The sequence below is a fragment of the Mustela nigripes genome, chromosome 17, assembly GCF_022355385.1.
Source record: "Mustela nigripes isolate SB6536 chromosome 17, MUSNIG.SB6536, whole genome shotgun sequence".
Classification (NCBI taxonomy): domain Eukaryota; kingdom Metazoa; phylum Chordata; class Mammalia; order Carnivora; family Mustelidae; genus Mustela; species Mustela nigripes.
The window spans coordinates 33,771,348-33,790,479 of NC_081573.1; the positions used below are offsets into that span (position 1 = coordinate 33,771,348).

Genomic DNA, 19,132 nt, shown 5'->3' on the forward strand with positions numbered 1-19,132 from the left:
AGAGAGAGTGAGAGCGAGTGCACAAGCATGAGAGGCAGAGGCAGGAAAGAGAATCTCAAGCAGACTCCCCTCCAAGTGCAGAGCCTGACACAGGGCTTGATCCCACCACCCAGAGATCATGCCCTGAGCCAAAACCAAGAGTCTGACACTCATCCGACTGGGCCACCCAGGCGCCCCAAACTCTTAATTTTTTAAAGGAATCCTGCCTTTTAATTTTGCACTGGGCTCCACAAATTACATAGCTGGTCCTGAGGCAAATGAGTCCCAGATCTATCTGGCAGCCCCAGATAGGGGGCTATCAGATATGGGGCAGCCCTTCCATCTGGGAAGAAGCGAAGCTCCCTGTTCCCAGGGGAACGAATCCCCCCAAAAAAGAGCTGGCAAGCCCTCTAGGGGCCTTCATCCTAAATGGCTTTATTGGTCTTGTGAGTCAGCAGAGTAGCCCTGGGGAGCCCTGAGCTGGGCAGCTTCCAGGAGACAAAAAGAAATAGCCTGTGAACTAGAACAAAGAGTAAATGAATGGAGTACATTCATTCATTCATTCCCCTCTGTGCTGAGTCCCCTCTTTATGGCAGGCACGGTGCTGGGTGCAGGGGGATGGGGAGTCAACCAAGAAAAAAGCCTCTGCCCTCAAGAACCCAACAGTCTAACAAATGAATCAGGGGAGGAATGAATGAACGAATGGGGTGAATAAGGATGAATGCATGACTCTGGGTTTCTAGCAGAGATCGCGAACTGGAGGCTTCAGGCTTATTTGGGAGGTCCACAAGGTCCCAAAAAAGTTTCAATTAGTTGGCAACAGCTAAAAATTAAGGATTACATAAAAACCTAAAATTTCTAGCTTCTCTTGAAAAATTAGAGGGTCTGTCCACACTGGGCCTGAACTCCTCCAAGGCACAGGCAAGAGAAGCTGAGTAGGGACCCACATAGAGAAGGCCGTGGGCTCCCCTGTTTGACATAGCCCTCACCTAGCCAGCCATTGTCCTTGACAAGACAGCCAGCTGCCCACCTTGGTCAAGTCTGAGAAGTCTGAAGCTATTGCCAACTGTGAGGCCAACCTGGGTACCTCTGTGTCCCCCACAGCGGCCCCAGCCTTGCCCTTGGGCTCCACACGACATCCATGTACACCAGCCCATCTATGAGAACCCATCCTTGCCTCCTCCCCAGGGCCCCTCACCTGGGGATCTCCCAGAAATCAGGACAATAAACACAGGGGAACACAGGGCCCTTTGGCTCCGTTTTAGGGATGAGAAAAGGGAGGTCCAGAAGAGATGAGAGGCAAGTCCAACATCACACACTGAGGTGGTAGTGGACCCTGCTTCTGAACCCAAGACCCTCAGCTCTGCACACACGGCTCCTCCCACTTCACACGTTACACATGAGGCTCAGAGGCTCCCAAACCAGTGCTCAGGGATGGGGACTCACCTGGTGTCCTGGGCCCCAGGGGCCTCCACGAGTCCATCTGCAGAAGAAAGGAAGGTGGTCAGCAGCAGGAGGCCCACTCAGACCCCCTTCTCTGGTCAGCCTCACTCAAACCCAGGCTCAAATCTGGGGCCACTCTGCTGAGTCCCCCACCTGTGGGCTTTCTGCAGGGGCAGGGCCCACACCAGGCTCCCCTAGTCCCATCCCCGAAGAGCCATCCCGCCTCATGGCCTTACCTGAGCCCCCAGTGTTGCACTGCCTGGATGTCTGTGCTCCTGCCTGCCAGGACAGATGGACAGATGAGGACAGAGAGCCCAGATGCAATGGCCTCCCACCCTGCCCACCTCAGCTCCCAGTCCCAGAAGTACCTGAGCAGGACTCTCTGGGCCAGCAGCAGCGCTCTGGGCGGGCCCGCCACTGGGGACCGGCTGTGGGACAACCTTCTCCATGCCCTTCTTGAGCCAGCTCAGCACAGAGCTGCTGGAACTGCTGAGGGACAGAGATACAGACCTACCCACCAGACCCACAGCCCCTCCCTGGTCCGAGGGGCCCTCCACCGTGCCTTAAAGAACTCACTTTGAATCCCAAACGCCTATCTCCCCACTCTGAGACTTCAGATATGCCACCTTCCCCGAATCTTGTGTCCAGCTTGGAAAATAGGGGACACTGCACCTTGGCAAGGCCAGGTTATGTCCAGGGCCATCCTGAGCCCACCCCTATCAGATGCTGGGTACAAAGCAGCCAAGTTCGGTCATCCTGCTTTCCCCCTAACCCTGGCTCCAAGGGGTCCCCTCCTATACCTGGCACACATCCTGTGCTCCGGAAGGGTTGAGGACTTCCTGTGGTTCTTTGTGGCTGAGGCTGGGTAGCCTCAACAGGAGGGTCACAGACTCACTGCCTGAGGCTAGCCCCCCACAGGTAGGCTCATTTGGATAAGCGCTAATGGTCTAAAATCAGCCAACTTGGAGATGTCATCTAAAAGTCTGGATTTCTGGCTCAGTTAGGAAAAGTGGGAAGCTCTGGCTGCACTGGATATGCATTTCCCCCAAGCACTGAGGACATTCTGGCCCCTTCTCACTGTTTCTCTTGGTCCCACTGTGTACCTGGCCCGGGAGCTCCCGGCCCTCTGCCTGAGGCTCCCTTCAGCCAGTTTCCAGGATGTTCTGTGCAGTTGCCTGTGAACGACTAGAGACCTGAGAGCAAGGCTGGCCCCCACCCACAAGTGGCTCCCTAGTTTTGGGGGGGGGGGGGTGAGGCGCTGGCCCCAAGGAGAAGGAAGGGCGGTATGGTACCTGTTCACTTCAGGAACCACGGTGACCTGGGCCTGGAGGGATGTAGGCGAAGTAGGGGCAGCCTCCTGGATGTCTGGAAAAGAGTCCCTCATACGTTAGATCTGGAGCTTCAGAGTGGTCCATTTCTACCCTGCTAGCAAAGTCAAGGCAGAGGCAGGGGAAAGGGGAGAGCCCCAAGGGAGTCAGAAGGCCAGGCTTCCAGCTCAGCTCTGCTATAAGGTTCCCAGCAGCCCAGCCCTCAACTTCTCTGAGCCTCAGTTGCTTAGTCTGTGAAATGGGCCCCCCAGCCAGTAGATGGGGCAAGGTCCAGAGGGGGAACATACTCCTCCCAGCTGCCCCGCCCACCCACCCGGGCTTCCAGCACTCACCCTCAGGGCCTGGGTCAGCTACAGCCAGTTCCTCTACCCCCAAAGGCTCCTCAGGTGGCTGGAAGGTTCAGACAAGACCATGTAAGCCCTCAGTGAGACCAGCCTGGTTCAGACTTAGGCAGCCCCTGACCCACCCGCAAGGGACCCCCTCACCCCACAGGGCCAAGTCGCTCTGTTCTCACAAACGTCCCAGTAAATCCTGGCAGCTTCAGCTTGGGACACTCCCTTTCCAAAACCCCCAGGTGGGGCCCTCACCGCGCCCCCCCATCAGGGTAGCCCCCTGGAGCTTTCCACATCCCTCAGGAAACCGCCCCATTCCAGCGGCCGAACAGGTAGGAGGACTGGCACAAACTGAGGGGGGGGAGCTGCGCGGATCCCTCACATCTAGCCCAGGCCAGAGCTCTCTTCCTCCTCGGCTCCAAACCTTCCACGACCCCCCCAGCCTCCCGGGGGCATTCAGCACCTGCCAAAGCCTCTCATCCGCTTCCGTGGCGGCCGCACCTATAGCTGCGCACACGCACTTACGTGTACAGGCGAACATGAGCGCGCACGCAGAGACGCTGACACGGGCGCGCTCACCGTGACGTGTAAATGTATGAGCTCCCGTAAATCTCCACAGAGGTGCAGAGGCATGCGTATGAGCACATGCGTGTATGCAGGCAGTAACACAGAGAGGGTGTAGACACGCATGAACAGAGACAAAACCAAGTGTATCTGCCTCCACATGCATGTGTCTGCACACGTGCATTTGCACTCGCATGTGCATGCATTCCTCACCACACAGGTGTGTACAAACAGGCACGCGCAAACCTATTCATATATATGTGTGCAGGCATGCGGGTGTACACGTGTGCAGATATCTGCAAGTATCAGACACAGACACACAAGTGTGCTCATGTGCACGCACAGACATTTCCATATACACACAGAAACAGACATTTGTGTGTATACACAAGTACATATATGTGTGCTCAGTCATATAGACATGGGCTTATACACGCACATGCACTGACACAGACATGTCTTCATGAGCACATCCTTTCATGTGTGTATTAACACAAACACATATAGATGAACATACATACACGTGTACACCTGCACACACAAAGTTCTGCATCTGAACACGCATATGTGAACAGGCATGCACAGACGTACAAAATATGTACGTGCACAGACATGCAGATACATATAAACCTGTCTGTACACACATACATGCACAGATACACAGACATGTGTGCAAACACAGGAATACATTCACAGACTCAGAAACGTTTGCATACACACACTTACACGCTTACAGCCTGCCCCACGTGCACATGGAACTACAGGAACACTGATGCATGTATGCGCACATGTGTACATATGTGTGTATTGTGTGCACACATGCACACAAATATGTACACGTTTGCATGCACACGGTTTGCTAATGCTTATGTATGTGCAGGTACACCATTAAGGAAACAGGGCACACACATGTGTGTACACACATGCACATGGGAATACTATGTGCACAAACCCTATCCCAGGGTAGTCACTGTTTCCTGAACATGCCCTGCACTACCCGGGACTCACCCTTCCTCTGCCAGGGACACTCCACCCTCTTCATCTCCAGTCACACTGGGCCCAGCCCATCGTGTCTGGGAGGCACCCCCCCACCAGCTTCCACTCTCCAAATTTGAGATGATTCTCTCCCTCTTCTGAGCTCCTGTAGTTCTGCCTGATACACTTGCTTGGCCCTCCTGGGAGGGGAGAGCTGAGCCCAGCGCTGCACGCCCTGGCATTTCCTTATCACCTCTGTCCGCTGTTAGAATGACCTGGCTGGTACTTGTCTACTAAGCCCCTGGGGGTCGATGCCTTATTCCTCATCAGGCTCCCAGCACAGCGCACAGGCCTGGCATCAGTTAGAAGCTAAGTCAAATATTTGTCACTGAACTTCTGGACTCGTGGTCATCAGGATCCTGACGGATGGGAGGCAGAACTGGCAAGTTTGGATGCGCTCAAGTTCCCCCCACAATGGAAGGTCCCTGCAGGGCGGCTGACCCACAGTGGGGATCCCCTGAGCTGCGAGCCCAGCAGCCCTTGCTCAGCCTCCATTTCTCACCAAGGATTCAGCCCCTTGCTCAGCCTCCCCCGGGGCTGTTTCAGGCTCTGGCCCTGGTTCCGGCTCCACCTCTGGCTCTGGTTCTGCCCCCTCCTCTTCCTCTGTCTTGGTCTTCTGAGGGGTTCCTGGGGGCTGGGGCAGCACCCTCTGGACCCAGCTCAACATCCTGATACCTGCAGGAGATGGGGTCCTTAGGCACCCCCACAGTGCCCACCATGGCTCCCACCACTTGGGACCGCTCTTGTGGGTCACACATTTCCTTTCTCTCATTCATCTTCCAAAACATTTACACAAATTATACCTCCAGGTACTTACCTGATAGAAATACTCAAGCAAAAAAAAAAAAAAAAAAAGAAAAATACTCAAGCCAAAAACACGTGTATAAAGAGGTTGGTCACCACAGTGTTACAACGAAAGATGAAAAAAAATCCAAGTAGGGGCGCCTGGGTGGCTCAGTGGGTTAAGCCGCTGCCTTCGGCTCAGGTCATGATCTCAGGGTCCTGGGATCAAGTCCCGCATCAGGCTCTCTGCTCAGCAGGGAGCCTGCTTCCCTCTCTCTCTCTCTGCCTGCCTCTCCATCTACTTGTGATTTCTGTCAAATAAATAAATAAAATCTATAAAAAAAAAAAAATCCAAGTATTCATGAGTAGGACCCTGGTTATTGGAAAATACCTGAATGTTCATCTATAAGAGAGATACATATTAAATAAATTACAATACATCCAATAATGGAATATTATGGAGCCATTTAAAGAAAGTGGCTCTATTTGAACTAATATGGGAAAATGTACATGCTCTGGACTCCAGTCATGACCAAATTAATTAAACTCTCTGTGCCTCAGTGTGCTTGTCTATCAAATGGGCATGTTACAGAACCGATCTTGTGGAGAGGATTGTGAGGATAAAATAAACAGATACAAATGTGACGGGCATACACTGGGAGCTTAATAAATGTTGACTGAGACGCATATTTAGTGTCAAGCGAAAACACCGATTGTAGAATATCATGTTCAGCATGATCCCAATATAAATTTTTAAAAATATATTATGAATTGCGTACAAATGGAAAATATTTGAACATAAACGTGAACCTCTTTTCATGATGTAAAAATGTTTAAGGTAACAAATTCCCTTTTTCAAGATGTACTGTCCTACCTTATTTCGGTCCAGTCTCTGGTATCCTTTCCCTTCTGGGGAGCAGGGCGGGCGGGGGGGCGGGGTGGGCTCTGTCCTTACGACTAAATCCTTGTGGGCTGGCCTGGCCCAGTGAGCGCCACACAGGTTCGTATGTGGGAACTCCCACCCTCAAAAGGCCCTTCTGAGGCGATGCCCCATATGACAGAGTGCTTCTCTGTCCCTCCTCTGCCAGGGACTCTAGCCCCACGCTGAAAAGGACAGGCGCAGGGCCCAGGATCCCTGCCCCAGTGCCCAGCTCCCCACTGCCCCCAGCCATGCTCCCTGCCCTTCTACTCACAGCCCTGACTTCTGTCCCAGCTCTGGCCTCAGCAGCCCAGCTCTCTTGGGAGAGGCTGTGGTGAGGGGCAGAGCTCCAGGTGGGAAATCAGAAGCCTGACTCTACATCCAAAAATGGGAACCTGGGCCAGAGGTGAACCCCTCCGGCCTTCCATTCCCTTGCTGGGTGGAGGTGCCGACACAGTGATTTCCCAGGTAGGGAGAGCCCAAGATCGTATGTTTAGGATGGCGGACGCCACAGCCCCAGGCAACCCCATGAGCCCAAACGGAACGAAGTGTCCTCCACCCCGGATCACATTCACCTTATTCACCCGCCTGCCAGCAGCCTCAGGAAGATAAGTGCTACCACTTTATAGCTAAGGAAACAGAGGCACAGAGGGATCGGTAGACTTGCCCAACACCACACAGCTGGTGAGCAGCCAAGCTGAGTCACACTCAGGTCTGCTGGCCTCCAGATGTCCCACGTCTACTCCTGCAGGCCAGTCCCGCAGACCCTTTCCCAGCGGGCAGAACTTCTGGAAATGACCAGGGAAGCCTTCCCCTCTCCCAACTTTTCTCCTTCCCCCAGATCCAATCATTTCCTCCCTCATGAACATACCTGCACGTCCCTGCCCATTCCACAATGATAGGGAGGCAAAGGTGGGAAGGGGGAGCGGAGAGTCCAGGGTAACTATGGCACTGGGGCCACCAGCCTTTCAGAATCTTCTGGGAAGCTGGTGACAGCAAAGATTCCTAGGCTCCTCTCAACCCTCTGTGGGACCTGGAACCTGCATGTCACAAGCTGCCTTGAGGAAGCTCCAGGTTCCCAGACTTGCCTTATTCTAAATGCCTTGCTAGAAGGAGAGCGTGGGGGTCCCACCAGAGGTCCCTCCGAGCCGCGACCCCATCCTAACTTACCCACTCAGATGCCGACCACCAGCCAGGAATCGCCTTCTCCCCACCACTTGCCTCTGGTCTCTCAGACACAGGGCGGATTAGGCAGCAGTGGGCCGTGTGCAAAGGATTAGGAGGTGCCCCACAGAGGTGGGGAGGTGGTGGTGGAAGACAGGAGCTGGACAGCCAGGCAGCCAGCGGCAACCCTCCAGGGGCTAGCAGGGATCCAGGCCCCAGGGAAAGAGCCCCAAGTGGACCTGGTTGGGGCACCACAGGTTGCCAGGGGACCCAGTGTACCACACACCTCGGCCAAGGCACACTGTGGTCGACGGGAGAATAACAGCTTTGTGACCCCATGTGAGGGAGTGAGGTGCCAGGGGAGCAGTTATCCCACGGGGCCCTGCATGACTGAGGCTTGGCCTGTGCCCCCCTCCCAGGGCTGAGCAACCTGGAGGTAGCAGAGACCCTAGGGAATGGGCAGTCAGATGTGCCTGGGGAGAGGAGGCGCTCTAGGGTAAGGGAAATGAACAAACTTTGGCCATACGCCCGCTGGGAAGACCCGCACGTGCGAATATGGAGGGAAAGAAGCCACACTCAAAAGACACTGATGAGCCATACCGATGAAGCTCAGAAGGGGCAAAATTAGCCTGTCTTGTCTACGGCTGTGAACACAGATGTAAAGCGACCAGGAAAAGCAGTGATGTCTTATAGCCAGAGAGCGGTTACCTCTGCTGAAGGTTGGGCTGGGGAAGCTTCTAGGGGCTGGCAGGGCCCTCCCTGTTTCTTGCTTGCTTTAGCTGACATCAATATTTTATTCTTTTTTAAGATTGTATTTATTTATTTGACAGAGAGAGACAGCAAGAGAGGGAACACAAGCAGAGGGAGCGGGAGAAGGAGAAGCAGGCTCCCCGCCGAGCAGGGAGCCCGATGTGGGGTTCGATCCCAAGACCCCAGGATCATGACCTGAGCCAAAGGCAGACGCTTAACTGACGGAGCCCCCCAGATGCCTCTGGAATCCGTTTTTTTAAACAACTTACCGAGGTATAATTTCTATGCCATAAAATTCGCCCATTTGTAAGAAATTGACTGAGCGAGGCAATTTGCACCACCCAGACTTAGAACCTTGCCATCGCCCTGATGAGACCCTTCATGCTGGATGGGAGTCACCCCCATCCTCAGCCACAGATCTGAATAGCCACCGATCTGCTTCCCGTCCCCACAAATGGGCCTCTTCTGGACATTTTCTATAAATGGCTCATACAACACACGAAGTGTTTTTGTGTCTGATTTCTTTCATTTGGCATGTTTTTGAGAATCACCCATGTGGTACCATGTATTAGGACTTCATTTCTTTTAAATTCCTGAATATTCCTTGGTGGGGATATACCACAGTGTAGGAACGGACACTTGGGCTGTTCTCACCCATCGGCTATCTGAAATCGTGCTGCTGTAAATACTTTCATGCCAGCTTCTGTGTGGTCATCTGTATTTTCCATATGCTTGGGAAGATTCCTAAGTGTAAAATTGCTACATTCTGTGGTCATTTTATGTGCCGTGTTTCAAGAAGCTGCAAAGTTTTTGCAAAGTAGTACCTGTTGTCTTGGCCTGAATAATAGATCGTGGGCTCTCACATCATAAATTATTAGTTACGTTATATATTTACGCACTTGCTGCATTTCGTTGTATTTTATAACTTAAAAAATATTAACAACCAATCAGGGGTGGGGTGGCGCGTAGAGGCGATTGTGGGAGAGTTTTCTCTAAGGGGTGGGGCTCGGGGATGCTGCTTGCGGGTTGGGGAGCAGGGGAGCCCTGAAGGTGGAGCCACGAGGGAGCCAGACCCCACATGACCCTTCCAGGAGGCATCTGCCAGGACCCAGCAATCTCCGCACCTGGGCAGGGGTCTGTGGAACATACTCGAATACAGGCAAAGGCATTAGACTCTTCCCAGGTCTCCCCACCTGGGGGCCCGCTGCCGATGGCTGGTACTAGGGTGGTGGGCAGGCACCGGGGCTTTTGGGTGCTGGGCTTAGCCACTTGTGACCTCTCTTTCCTAGAAAGGAGGGAGGGAGGCTGCAGGCCCACAGGGGGGCAGGGCTAGAATATCACCTGCTAATCCCTACCCCTGCTGAGGCCACCACTCTCCCTGATCCCTTTATGCTGACCCTGGCTACTGGGCACTGCTAATCGCCACCCCCTGGAGACCCGAGGGCTGGGGGAAGGGAGGCAGGGCAGCGCCCTCTTCTCTTGGTCTCCTAACATGGCAGGGCCCAATGTAGAACCTTGGGGCCCAGAGAGAGACAGCGATTAGCCCAGGATCACACAGCAGGCCCTGGCTCGCCCTGGCAGGGCCACCTCTGCGAGGGTTCCTCTTTCCATCTGACATTTCTCAACATGCCTGATTTGTTCGAAGGCCTGGGAGACGGCAACCTTCAGGAAATCTGAAAGCGGGAGCCAGTGAGCAACACCCCAGGTAGCTGGCTCCTCTCCAGCGTTGCCGAGCAGTGGGCGCCCTCACAATCAGGCGGCAATGGGCGTTGTCTCTCTGCAGAATGTTCCTTTATTCTCTTGCTGCATAAGGCACTGGGGCCAGCCCATCTCCCTGCCTCTTCTCCTCACTGAGTGGTCAGGAGAGCAGGAAAGCCTCACAGGCCTGTGTGCCTGCAGACCAGGTAGCTGCAGTTGGGGGTCCAGGTGCAAGAAGTTCTTTCCCCCCTCTTCTCCCTGCCCCACTTCCCTGGCCTCCCTGGGAAGGTCCACCCCCTGAGACAGCTTCCCTAGGGCCAGTCCCCTTGGCCTCTCCCTGCTCCTCCACCATCCAAGGTCCCGGCTTCTCCTGCTCACCTACCACTCACCTCCACGTCCCACACCAACTGGGTCAGGCAGAAAGCAAGCCGACTCCACAAATTCTCACTCAAGTTTCAATGACGGACAAGCCGTGGGAATAGCCACTCTTGAAAGGGAGGCGCAGAGCAACCAGGAATGCTTTCCTACTTCATATCTCTCATGCCTCGCCCCTTATTTAAAACTACCCTATGTCTCCCTGTAGAATTTTGAGTAAATGCCAGATACTTTCGCTAAGGCCAGAAGTCCATAATTAGCTACCCAGAGGCAAACGGAGCTAAATTCTGAACCCACTTGCTGGGGCTGCTTCCCGATCACGATTTAAGAATAGACTCCCATGCGTCTGCTTTTAGGCCGTTCGCGGCCCTGCACACCCTGTCCTGACCTGTCAGAGCCCTTAGCTCACCACGGGTGTGTGCTGGAGGGCGGGGCGGTGAGTCTGAATGTCCCTGACTCCTCAGGGGGAGGCCCCAGCTCTGGGGAGGAATGTTGGACGAGTCGAGAAATTGGCAGCAGCCAAGGTCGTATCAGTCCATAGAAGAGTGCTGGGACGGGGTATCTCTGCTCCCCAGCCATGGCCCGCATCATCGACCTGGTGCCCTGGGACGACGGCTCCACGCACGTGTACGCGTCCCCTGCCATCCTGCTGCCAGTGGAGCGGCAGCGCAATGCGCTGGCCGGCGTGAAGCAGCAGCTCTACCACCCCGCCCTGCCCAGCCTGCGCCGCATGGACATGGACTCGGTCAAAGCCTGCCTTTCCGATGAGCACTGTCGGTGCTCCACCTACTGCCACAGAGGTCGGGCCACCTGGCTGCCGCTGGCCATCTGGCGCTCCCTGGGCCTGGGGCTGGGCAAGGGGTGGGGGGCGGTGGCGGGGGGGGGGGGGGGGGGGGGGGGGGGGGGAATTCCAGGAGAGCTGGAGGGGCCGGCATACTGCCCAGGACTCAGCCTCTGCTTCCTTATCAGGAAAATGGGATAACAGGGCCTCCCTCTTATTATGGTGAGATTAAAACCAGCTGGGAGAATCAGGAAAGGGAGGGAAAAAGAAAATGAGATGAAATCAGAGAGGGAAACAAACTGTAAGAGACCATTAGTCATAGGAAACAAACAGAGGGGGGCTGGAGGAGAAGAGGGTAGAGGGATGGGGTCACTGGGCGACGGGCATGAAGGAGGGCACGGATGGGACGCGCACTGGGTGGTACCTACAACCAACGAGTCACCAAGCTCTACCTCAGAAACTAATAATACACTCTATGTTAATTAATTGAATTTATATAAATAAATGACAAGCTAAGAGAAGCACTTAGAGTCGTGAGGAGCACTTAGAGTCGAGACCATCGGTATCGGTGGTTACTCACGGAGAGAGAAGTGTGCAGAAGTCAGCTGTCGGGGTAGTAGGAGTGATTGTAAAGTGACGGCTTCTGCCCCCTCTGCTCTCCATGAGGAAAAGCAAGAGAAAGACCCTCCTCACACTTGAGAGTGTGGACAGGAGAACCTTTGGGCTGAAAAGGCTGAATGCACCCAAGGAATAGCCCTTCATCCATTGAAAAGCTCGGGTGTGGAAGCGGGGGGTATCTGTGAATGAATGAGTGAATGAATGCATACACCTTCATTTCAGCACAGGTATTAAGTTCTTACCTTGTGCCTGATGCTGCCCCAGAGGGAGGGAAACAGAGGGGTCCACATGCACAGGGGGCTGGAGGGGAACAACTGCCCCAGGTGTTGGGGGAACTCAAGGGGTTTGGCTGGGCTGAAGGACAAGGCGGAGGCAGCAGCAGGAGCTGGGGCTGGGGACAAGGACACTGCTGCTAAGATCAGGGAGCTTTGGAGGCAAAGGGGACCCTCTGAAGACTTGAAGCAGAAAAGAGGTCTATGCACCCTGGGGCAGTGGAGGGGATGGAGGATGGCTCAGAGGGACCAGAGGTGAATGGGAGCTGGGGGGGGTATGACACTGGGAGGGACCACCGTCTTCAGGAAGGAGTAACTTGTGTTTTGGCCACTAGAGAGGGTTTGGGAAGGTATTTAGGAGAGGAAGGAACAGGATTTGGTATCGGTGTGGGTGAGGGGCAAGAGTGGGAAGTATGGAACGAGACCCAGGTTCCAGCTTGGGTGACAAGTAGGGTGAGGGTGTCAGGGATACATGGAGATCTCCAGAGGTCTCACACAGAGCCCTAAAGGGCCTAGATGGGAAATGCTGGAGGTGGGTGGGGAAGCAGTGAGGAGGGAGGGATGACCGGTGAACCCCACGCCTGGCCCTCTAAGGGGGAGCCTCCAGCCATGGGGCCCCAGCTAACTGCGGCGTGGGAAGGCTCAGCACGCTTCTTCCAATTTCCTGGGTTCTCTAGGAAGCCAGGAATCTAGATCTTTAGAGAAAGCTCTTGATTTAGATATGTATTTTACTGCAGGCATATGCCTTATGTAATTAAAGCAGTAGAGTCACCGGTTCAAAATTCAAAATGCTATACCAATGTATATCTTAACATCTCCTCACCCTCCGCTGACTTACAGGTAACCTGCCAGTTTCCAACATATCCTTCCACTGTTTACTAATCCAAATACAAACATAACATTCTTTACTCCCCAACTTTTTGTTATGAAGATATCCAAACATAAAGAAAAGTTGAAAGGATATACTATGGACACCCGTGCCTTCCAACCCCTTCAGCTAATCCACTACCATACCTGATTATTCTCTCTCTAACACACACACACACTCACACGCTCACACACACTACAGCAAGCAGTTCCCAGGGACAAGAACCTCCTGTATGATACAATACCACAATCACATCTAGGAAAGTGAACAATAGTTCCATAACACCTACTCTTCTGTCCATATTGAAATGTCCCATGGGGTGCCTGGGTGGCTCAGTAGTTAAGCCTCCGCCTTTGGCTCAGGTCATGATTCCATGATCGTGGGATCGAGCCCCACATCCGGCTTCCTGCTCAACGGTGAGCCTGCTTCTCTCTCTCCCTCTGCGTGCCGTTCTGCTTACTTGTGCTCTCCCTCTCTGTCAAATAAATAAAAAACTTAAAAAAAAAAAAAAGAAATGTCCCAAGTGATCTGTAAAGATGTCTCATAGTTTTAAGATCCTTCCGGAACCAGACTGCAGTCTAGGATTGCGCATCCCAGCTGGTTGCTATGTGTCTTGTTTTAGTCTGAAATAGTCCTCCCACTTTCCATTTTCCCCTATTATCAGCTTTTTAGAGTTCAAAATAGTTACATTGTGGATAGTCCCATGTTGTGAATCTGAGTGATCATTTCCTTACAACGTGGTTTACCTTAATTGTTTCCTGCAAACTAGAAACTAGATGTAGAGGCTTGGTTAGCCAGGTAACGTGTTGCTGGCCAGAATCTTGCACGGGGGATGCATGCCACGTGTGCTCTAATACTTGAGCGGGAGATTCATAATGTTATTATCCTGCTATTGTGATGTGAAGTGTGATGACTTGGTCACGGTGGTGACCTGAATATATTCTTCTCTGCCTCCAATCACCTGTTTTAGGTGATAAAGCAAAAGGTAGCATACAGCATATACCTTTGTGAACCTTGGAGGTTTCGTATGGAGAATTTCCTCTCTTTTAAGTAGCTTCCTAGTGAGGATGTATCAGAGTGTATTTAATGGGTCCTTTCTGATGACAGACCCTTGAGCTGCTCTGTCATTCTCTGCTGCCAATAATGCTGAAATGGGTAGATCTTTTGCCCACCTATTTCCTGGTTGTACACCTGTCATATTGGATAAATTCCCAGAAGTAGGACTGGAGAGTCCGAAGGTATGTGTATTTATACTTCTGATAGATAATGCCAATTGCTTTCCATAGGCTGGAATCGGTTTATACCCCCTCTGGCAATGTTATAGCAGCAGCCCTGCTTCCAATAACCGCACTCACTTTTGGACAGTTTCCAATCTGATAGGCAACTATTGGCCTCTTAATGTAGTTTGAATATGCATTCATCTTATTGTGAACGTGGCTGAGTGTCTTTTGATATGTTTTAGGAACCATCTGCATTCCTTGTGTTTGTGTGTGAATTACCTATGCATATGGCTTGCTTGTTCTCCTTTTCTCGTCTTGATTTCTAGGATCTCTTTAAGGAAATTGCACCTCATCTAAAATAAGTGGAAATATTTTTTTCCCATTTACCCTTTGACTCCTTTCGGTTTGGCCAAGCAGAAGTTTGTTTTTATGTAGTCAAAGTCATCAATCTTCCCTTTTCGGCTACCAGACTGTGAATGAGCTGGTATGGCCTTCATCACCCCAAGGTTACAAAGGAACTTACATGATTCCCTCTAGTACTTTTATGGTTTCATTTTTCTTACATTGAAATCTTTGATCTACTTAGAGTTTATCCTGCTGTAAAAGTAAAAAAAATCTATTTTATCTTGGGTTCTTTTTTAAGTTGTCACATATTTCCAGGAACTTTTAAAGCGGTGTGGGCCAAAGGTCTCCTGAGTGGGAGAGACACCTCTTCTCCCTCTCTCTCTCTTCTTCAGATGACTTTGACAATGCCTACTTCACACTTTTGGGTGTCCCCAACAAACCCCTGCAGTGCTTGGTGAGTGTCCTTTACATCTGGCCCTGGGTTGGCTCAGGGGAGAGGGTGTAAAGGTCCTGCCTGTGCCCAGCCCCAAGTACCTGGGGTTCTTCACCTGCCTGCTTGGGCCCCTTCCAATGTCCTATAAGGGGCTTCAGGCTCTCGGCAGGAACCTGGGTCGGAGGAGTCAAGTTGTCAGACCCCTGCTATGGGATGGTCTGGGTCGGAACCCTAGGCTTCTGCAAATACCACTGCGGTCCTGACTCCCATCACGCTGGCAGGACGTCACGGCGACCGGCCAGAGGCTCCACAACAGGTGCCGTGAGGGAAAGCTGGTACCCATCGTGCCAGGCATCGAGCGGGTCGACTGGCCCTGCTTCACGCACGCCATTGAGGACTGGTCCCGCTTCGTATCCTCGGCCGGCGAGTTCAAGCTGCCCTGCCCGAGCAAGAGGGGTCAGTCTACGGGCGCGGAGGGACCGTAGCACAAAGTGCGGGCAGGGGACATCGGACGGACTGAGGCAAAGACGGTGGGGAAGCTGAGAAGCTTCTGGGGCACTTAGAGCGGGCTGGACCGAATGGGCTAAGGGAAAAAGAGATGGGGCTCTTCTTGGGGACGGGGCAGGGGCCAGATCCCGGCCAGAGGGAGCCAATGGGGAGGAGGCTGAGCGCGCGTCGGGCTCTGGGACTCAGGGAGCGGGATCTAGAGACGGGACTGGCTCGCCCGACAGATGTGGGCGTGTTGGATCCAGGGGCGGGGCTCAGGTAAGAGCAAGGGCGGGGCTTGTTCGGGGAGGGCTGGGGGCTGGAGAAGGGTGGTCTCTCCACAGTTGAGAGTTTCAGTGGATATGCTGTGCGGTACTTGAAGCCGGAGGTGACCCAGAATTGGCGGGTAAGGAGGGCTGCGCGCTGACCCGTCCCTGGGGACCAGGCGGTCCCGGAGAATTGACTAACACGAGGTGGGGGTGGGGTGAGGTGGGGGAAAGGACGTCCAGAGCAGGGTTTCCCAGCCCCCAGGGACAAGATCTCTGGCAGAGAGAGCTGTGGGGGGCCGGGGAAGGGGTCAGTGTTCCCCTCGGCTCACGGACCGCCCATTCCTCTGGCCCGGACCAGTACTGTCTCAACCAGAACCCCAGCCTGGACCGCTATGGACAGAAGCCCCTGCCTTTCGACTCCTTGTAAGTGACGCCACAGGCCTCCGGGGGCCCCATACCTGGAAGAGGGAGGATGGGGTCTTGGTCGCTTTCCTCGGAGCACCTTCAGTGACTCTTGAAAGTGTGAGTCCGGGGCGCCTAGGTGGCTCCTTGGGTTAAGCCTCTACCTTCGGCTCAGGTCATGATCTCAGTGTTCTGGGATAGAGCCCTCTATCGAGCTTTCTGCTCAGCAGGGAGCCTGCTTCCCTCTCTCTCTCTGCCTGCCTCTCTGTCTACTTGTGATCTCTCTCTGTCAATAAACAAAATCTTTAATAAAATAAAAAGGAAAGAAAGAAAAAAAGAAAGAAAGAAAGAAGAGTGTGAGTCCCGGGAGAACTGCCGGGCTCCAGTACATCACAAGGAAATTGACGTTTCAGAATGAATAGATGTTTAATCAAACAGAGGGTCCTGTTCTCCAGTCCCTGACAGCCTCACCTTTCCCAGGGGAGGCCTTCGGTGGGACCAGGATGGAATGTCATCCTTCTGGTGGGATGGCACCTCCTGAGATGAGAGTGAGGTTCCCGAGAGAGTCGACCTTCCCCACCTCAGGCTCACCTTCCTCATCTCTTTTTCACAGGAATGCTTTCCGACGCTTTGGTTCAATCTACAGGTAGGGGAATGACCCTGCTCCTGCTCCACACCCGGCCACTCTGGGCTCAGGCGACTCTCAGACCCCTCTCCACCCCGCCTGACACCAAGGGATTGGTACCTCCTGAGTGACATCCAGGGGGCGGAGCTGCTTCCCTCCAGAGAGATCCACCCCAGGCGACAGTGCACCCTACTGGAAGATGGGGGGTGGGGGTGGGGAGCAGAGTGTGTGTCCCACCCGATTTGGCTCAGACTAGGCCAAAAGGAGGAAAGTTCACCAGGGAGGAGAGCAGGGGCCGATGGAGAGAACAGAGAGTCTGCCTTCTGGGATGAGGGATGCAGATAGGTAGGAAGGGCTGAGGCTCGTGTGTCAGTGGGAAGGTGCAAGGTGCGTGGTATTCAAGCATCATTTGGCCATATCCCCCTTCCCTCCACAACAGCAGTACCACACTCCAGGGTGTCCCCTGAAATCACCAGCACAACCAAGCCACACCTTTACTGGTGCTGTTTCAGGGCCTAGGCAATCCTTCCCTCTCTGCCTGGAAAATTCCTCCTCACCCTTAAAAGCCCAGCCTAGATGTCCCATCCTCCTGGAAGTCTTCTTCCCTGACCCTCTGCCTCTCCCCTCCAGCTCAAACCTCCTCAGGCTGGTCACCACAGCTGCATCCCTATCTGATAGTCCAGAACCTACTGTAATATAATTATCAAGGAAAGGCTTGCCTTCTCTCACCTGCCCTGTGCACACACAGGGGAATTCTTCCTGATATTTTCCTACCATATAATGCCTGCCAGGGTAGGTGCACTAAATGCTTGAAAAATGAGTAAAACAGTGCAGGACTGGGGAATCAACGAGAAACAAAGATAAAATGAACTGAAAGAGGGGGTGGCTTGAAAGTCAAGCAGAGTCTCTGAAAATATATAAACAAAAGGAACTAGGGAGCCATTGAAGGCTCCGGAGCCATAGACAGGATAGAAGTTGTGTTTTCAAAGCCTTGAGGATAGCAAGATAGGTTTGTGGGGCAGGCCTACAGAAGGATCGCTTGGTTTTCCCCAGGTCACCCTGGAGGTCTCTGCCTCACTCTGTTTCTCTCCACAGTCGTGTCAACTACCTGACCCCCTGGCATTAATCTGTGAAAAGGAAGCCGAGCCCCAGGCTGCTGGGCTATGCCACTCAGCTTCTCCAGCTGGGCACGGGGTGTTTTGTGGTACCACCACCTACCTTAATGTTCAGCCTGAGTGGAAATAAACCCAATAGTAATAAACCAGGCATGTGTGTGTGTGTGTGTGTGTGTGTGTGTGTGTGTGAGCGCACATGCATTGCAGGGACTGGGAGAGGGCTCAGAACTGTCTTACCTTTACCTGCCCTGCCAATTCCTGGAGGACTGGTAGGGGGCTGGAGAAAAATATCTTATGACCACAAGTAAAGAGTTGGGGGGGTCTAAACCCCAAGGCTGCCTGGGAATTGGGTTTTTCCTGTGCCCCTGTTCCCTGATTGCAGCCCCACTACTGAGCCCCCTCCACCTCAGACTTTGAACTTGGGCCCCAAAGAGACAAAAAGAGGTTTTTTTTGTTTTTGGGGTTTTGTTTTTTACAAAAGGAGGTTTGAACGGGGTTTTTAGATACTGCTCTCAGAAGCTTTCACCATACCTGTACACTCTGGGGACTTCCCTGGGCCCAGCAGGCTCTGGGGAGCTAGAGGCAGCCTCCAGGTGTGGAGCGAGAGTCACCTACTCACTCTATCCATATAGCTTCAGGACTAGCCCTCAGATCTGTCCACCAAACTACAGAAAGGAAGGCATGACATCCTGGGGAGAGTCATGGGCTGTCCTGGGCCAGATATGGAAATAACCCCACTCAAAAGCTAAGGAAGCATGTTTCTGGTGTGGCGAGGGAGAGCCAGAACCAATGCATAGCTCACAGACCTTCCAGATACCCCACTCATACCCCACTTGTGGGCAGTTTGCAAGGACAAATCCCAATCTGGATAAATAACTACCAAACTCTGAGACTATTTGAAGAGACCCCTGCTGCTAGAATCTGGGGCCTCAGGGATCATTGAACCTTCTGAAATCACAAGCAAAACTGCATGTCCCCCCACATATACATTTTCCCATGGAGAGGCTCCTTGCTTTCATCTGACTCTTGGGAGAGTCAGTGCCCACAAAGGTTAGGAACCCTTACATTCTCCCCATCTTCTTCCACTAAAAATTACTGAGCACCTACTACATGCAAGCCGGGTCTCAGGTGGAAGGAATTTAAAGAATAATACCAGCCTCTTATTTCTGGACCCTATGTTACACTGGTCAGAACACATTGCCATGTGACTCATTCTCTCCTCCACGCCTCATCCCGCACAACTACTCTAAAAATTGACCAGAAGGAATGCTATCCTGTACCCCAAATAGGAAAACTGAGGCCCAGATCAGGAAGGAGTTCCCTTCAGC

At 53.0% G+C, this 19,132-nt stretch overlaps 2 protein-coding genes across 3 annotated transcripts in view; one reads left to right on the forward strand and one right to left on the reverse strand.

Annotated features, from left to right (window-relative positions):
• The window catches only part of CNGB1 (cyclic nucleotide gated channel subunit beta 1), a 61,855-nt gene extending 56,507 nt beyond the window's left edge, over window positions 1-5,348 (reverse strand). The window contains exons 1-6 of the mRNA XM_059382258.1: window positions 5,184-5,348; window positions 3,083-3,140; window positions 2,715-2,787; window positions 1,791-1,911; window positions 1,659-1,701; window positions 1,426-1,462 (exon numbers count right to left, since the gene is read on the reverse strand). Of these exons, the coding sequence (XP_059238241.1) occupies window positions 1,426-1,462; window positions 1,659-1,701; window positions 1,791-1,911; window positions 2,715-2,787; window positions 3,083-3,140; window positions 5,184-5,348 (497 nt within the window). The remainder of the gene's footprint in view (window positions 1-1,425; window positions 1,463-1,658; window positions 1,702-1,790; window positions 1,912-2,714; window positions 2,788-3,082; window positions 3,141-5,183) is intronic.
• Window positions 5,349-10,947: 5,599 nt separating this feature from the next.
• SPMIP8 (sperm microtubule inner protein 8) lies at window positions 10,948-17,815 on the forward strand. 2 transcript variants are annotated; one of them, XM_059382288.1, is made up of 7 exons: window positions 10,948-11,170; window positions 14,867-14,928; window positions 15,189-15,363; window positions 15,738-15,799; window positions 15,943-16,085; window positions 16,678-16,710; window positions 17,785-17,815. In XM_059382288.1, the coding sequence occupies exons 1-7, from the start codon at window positions 10,948-10,950 to the stop codon at window positions 17,813-17,815; spliced, it is 729 nt and encodes a 242-aa protein (XP_059238271.1). The 2 variants fall into 2 exon arrangements, with proteins under 2 accessions (XP_059238271.1, XP_059238272.1); XM_059382289.1 differs by having other exon boundaries at window positions 16,021-16,085.
• The last annotated feature ends 1,317 nt before the right edge of the window (window positions 17,816-19,132 follow it).

Coding starts and splice junctions, on each gene's coding strand:
- SPMIP8 (XM_059382288.1), top strand. CDS start 10,948: ATGGCCCGCATCATCGACCTGGTGCCCTGGGACGACGGCTCCACGCAC. Junction 11,171..14,866: donor CTCCACCTACTGCCACAGAG/GTCGGGCCACCT, acceptor TCTCTTCTTCAG/ATGACTTTGACAATGCCTAC. Junction 16,086..16,677: donor CCCCTGCCTTTCGACTCCTT/GTAAGTGACGCC, acceptor TCTTTTTCACAG/GAATGCTTTCCGACGCTTTG.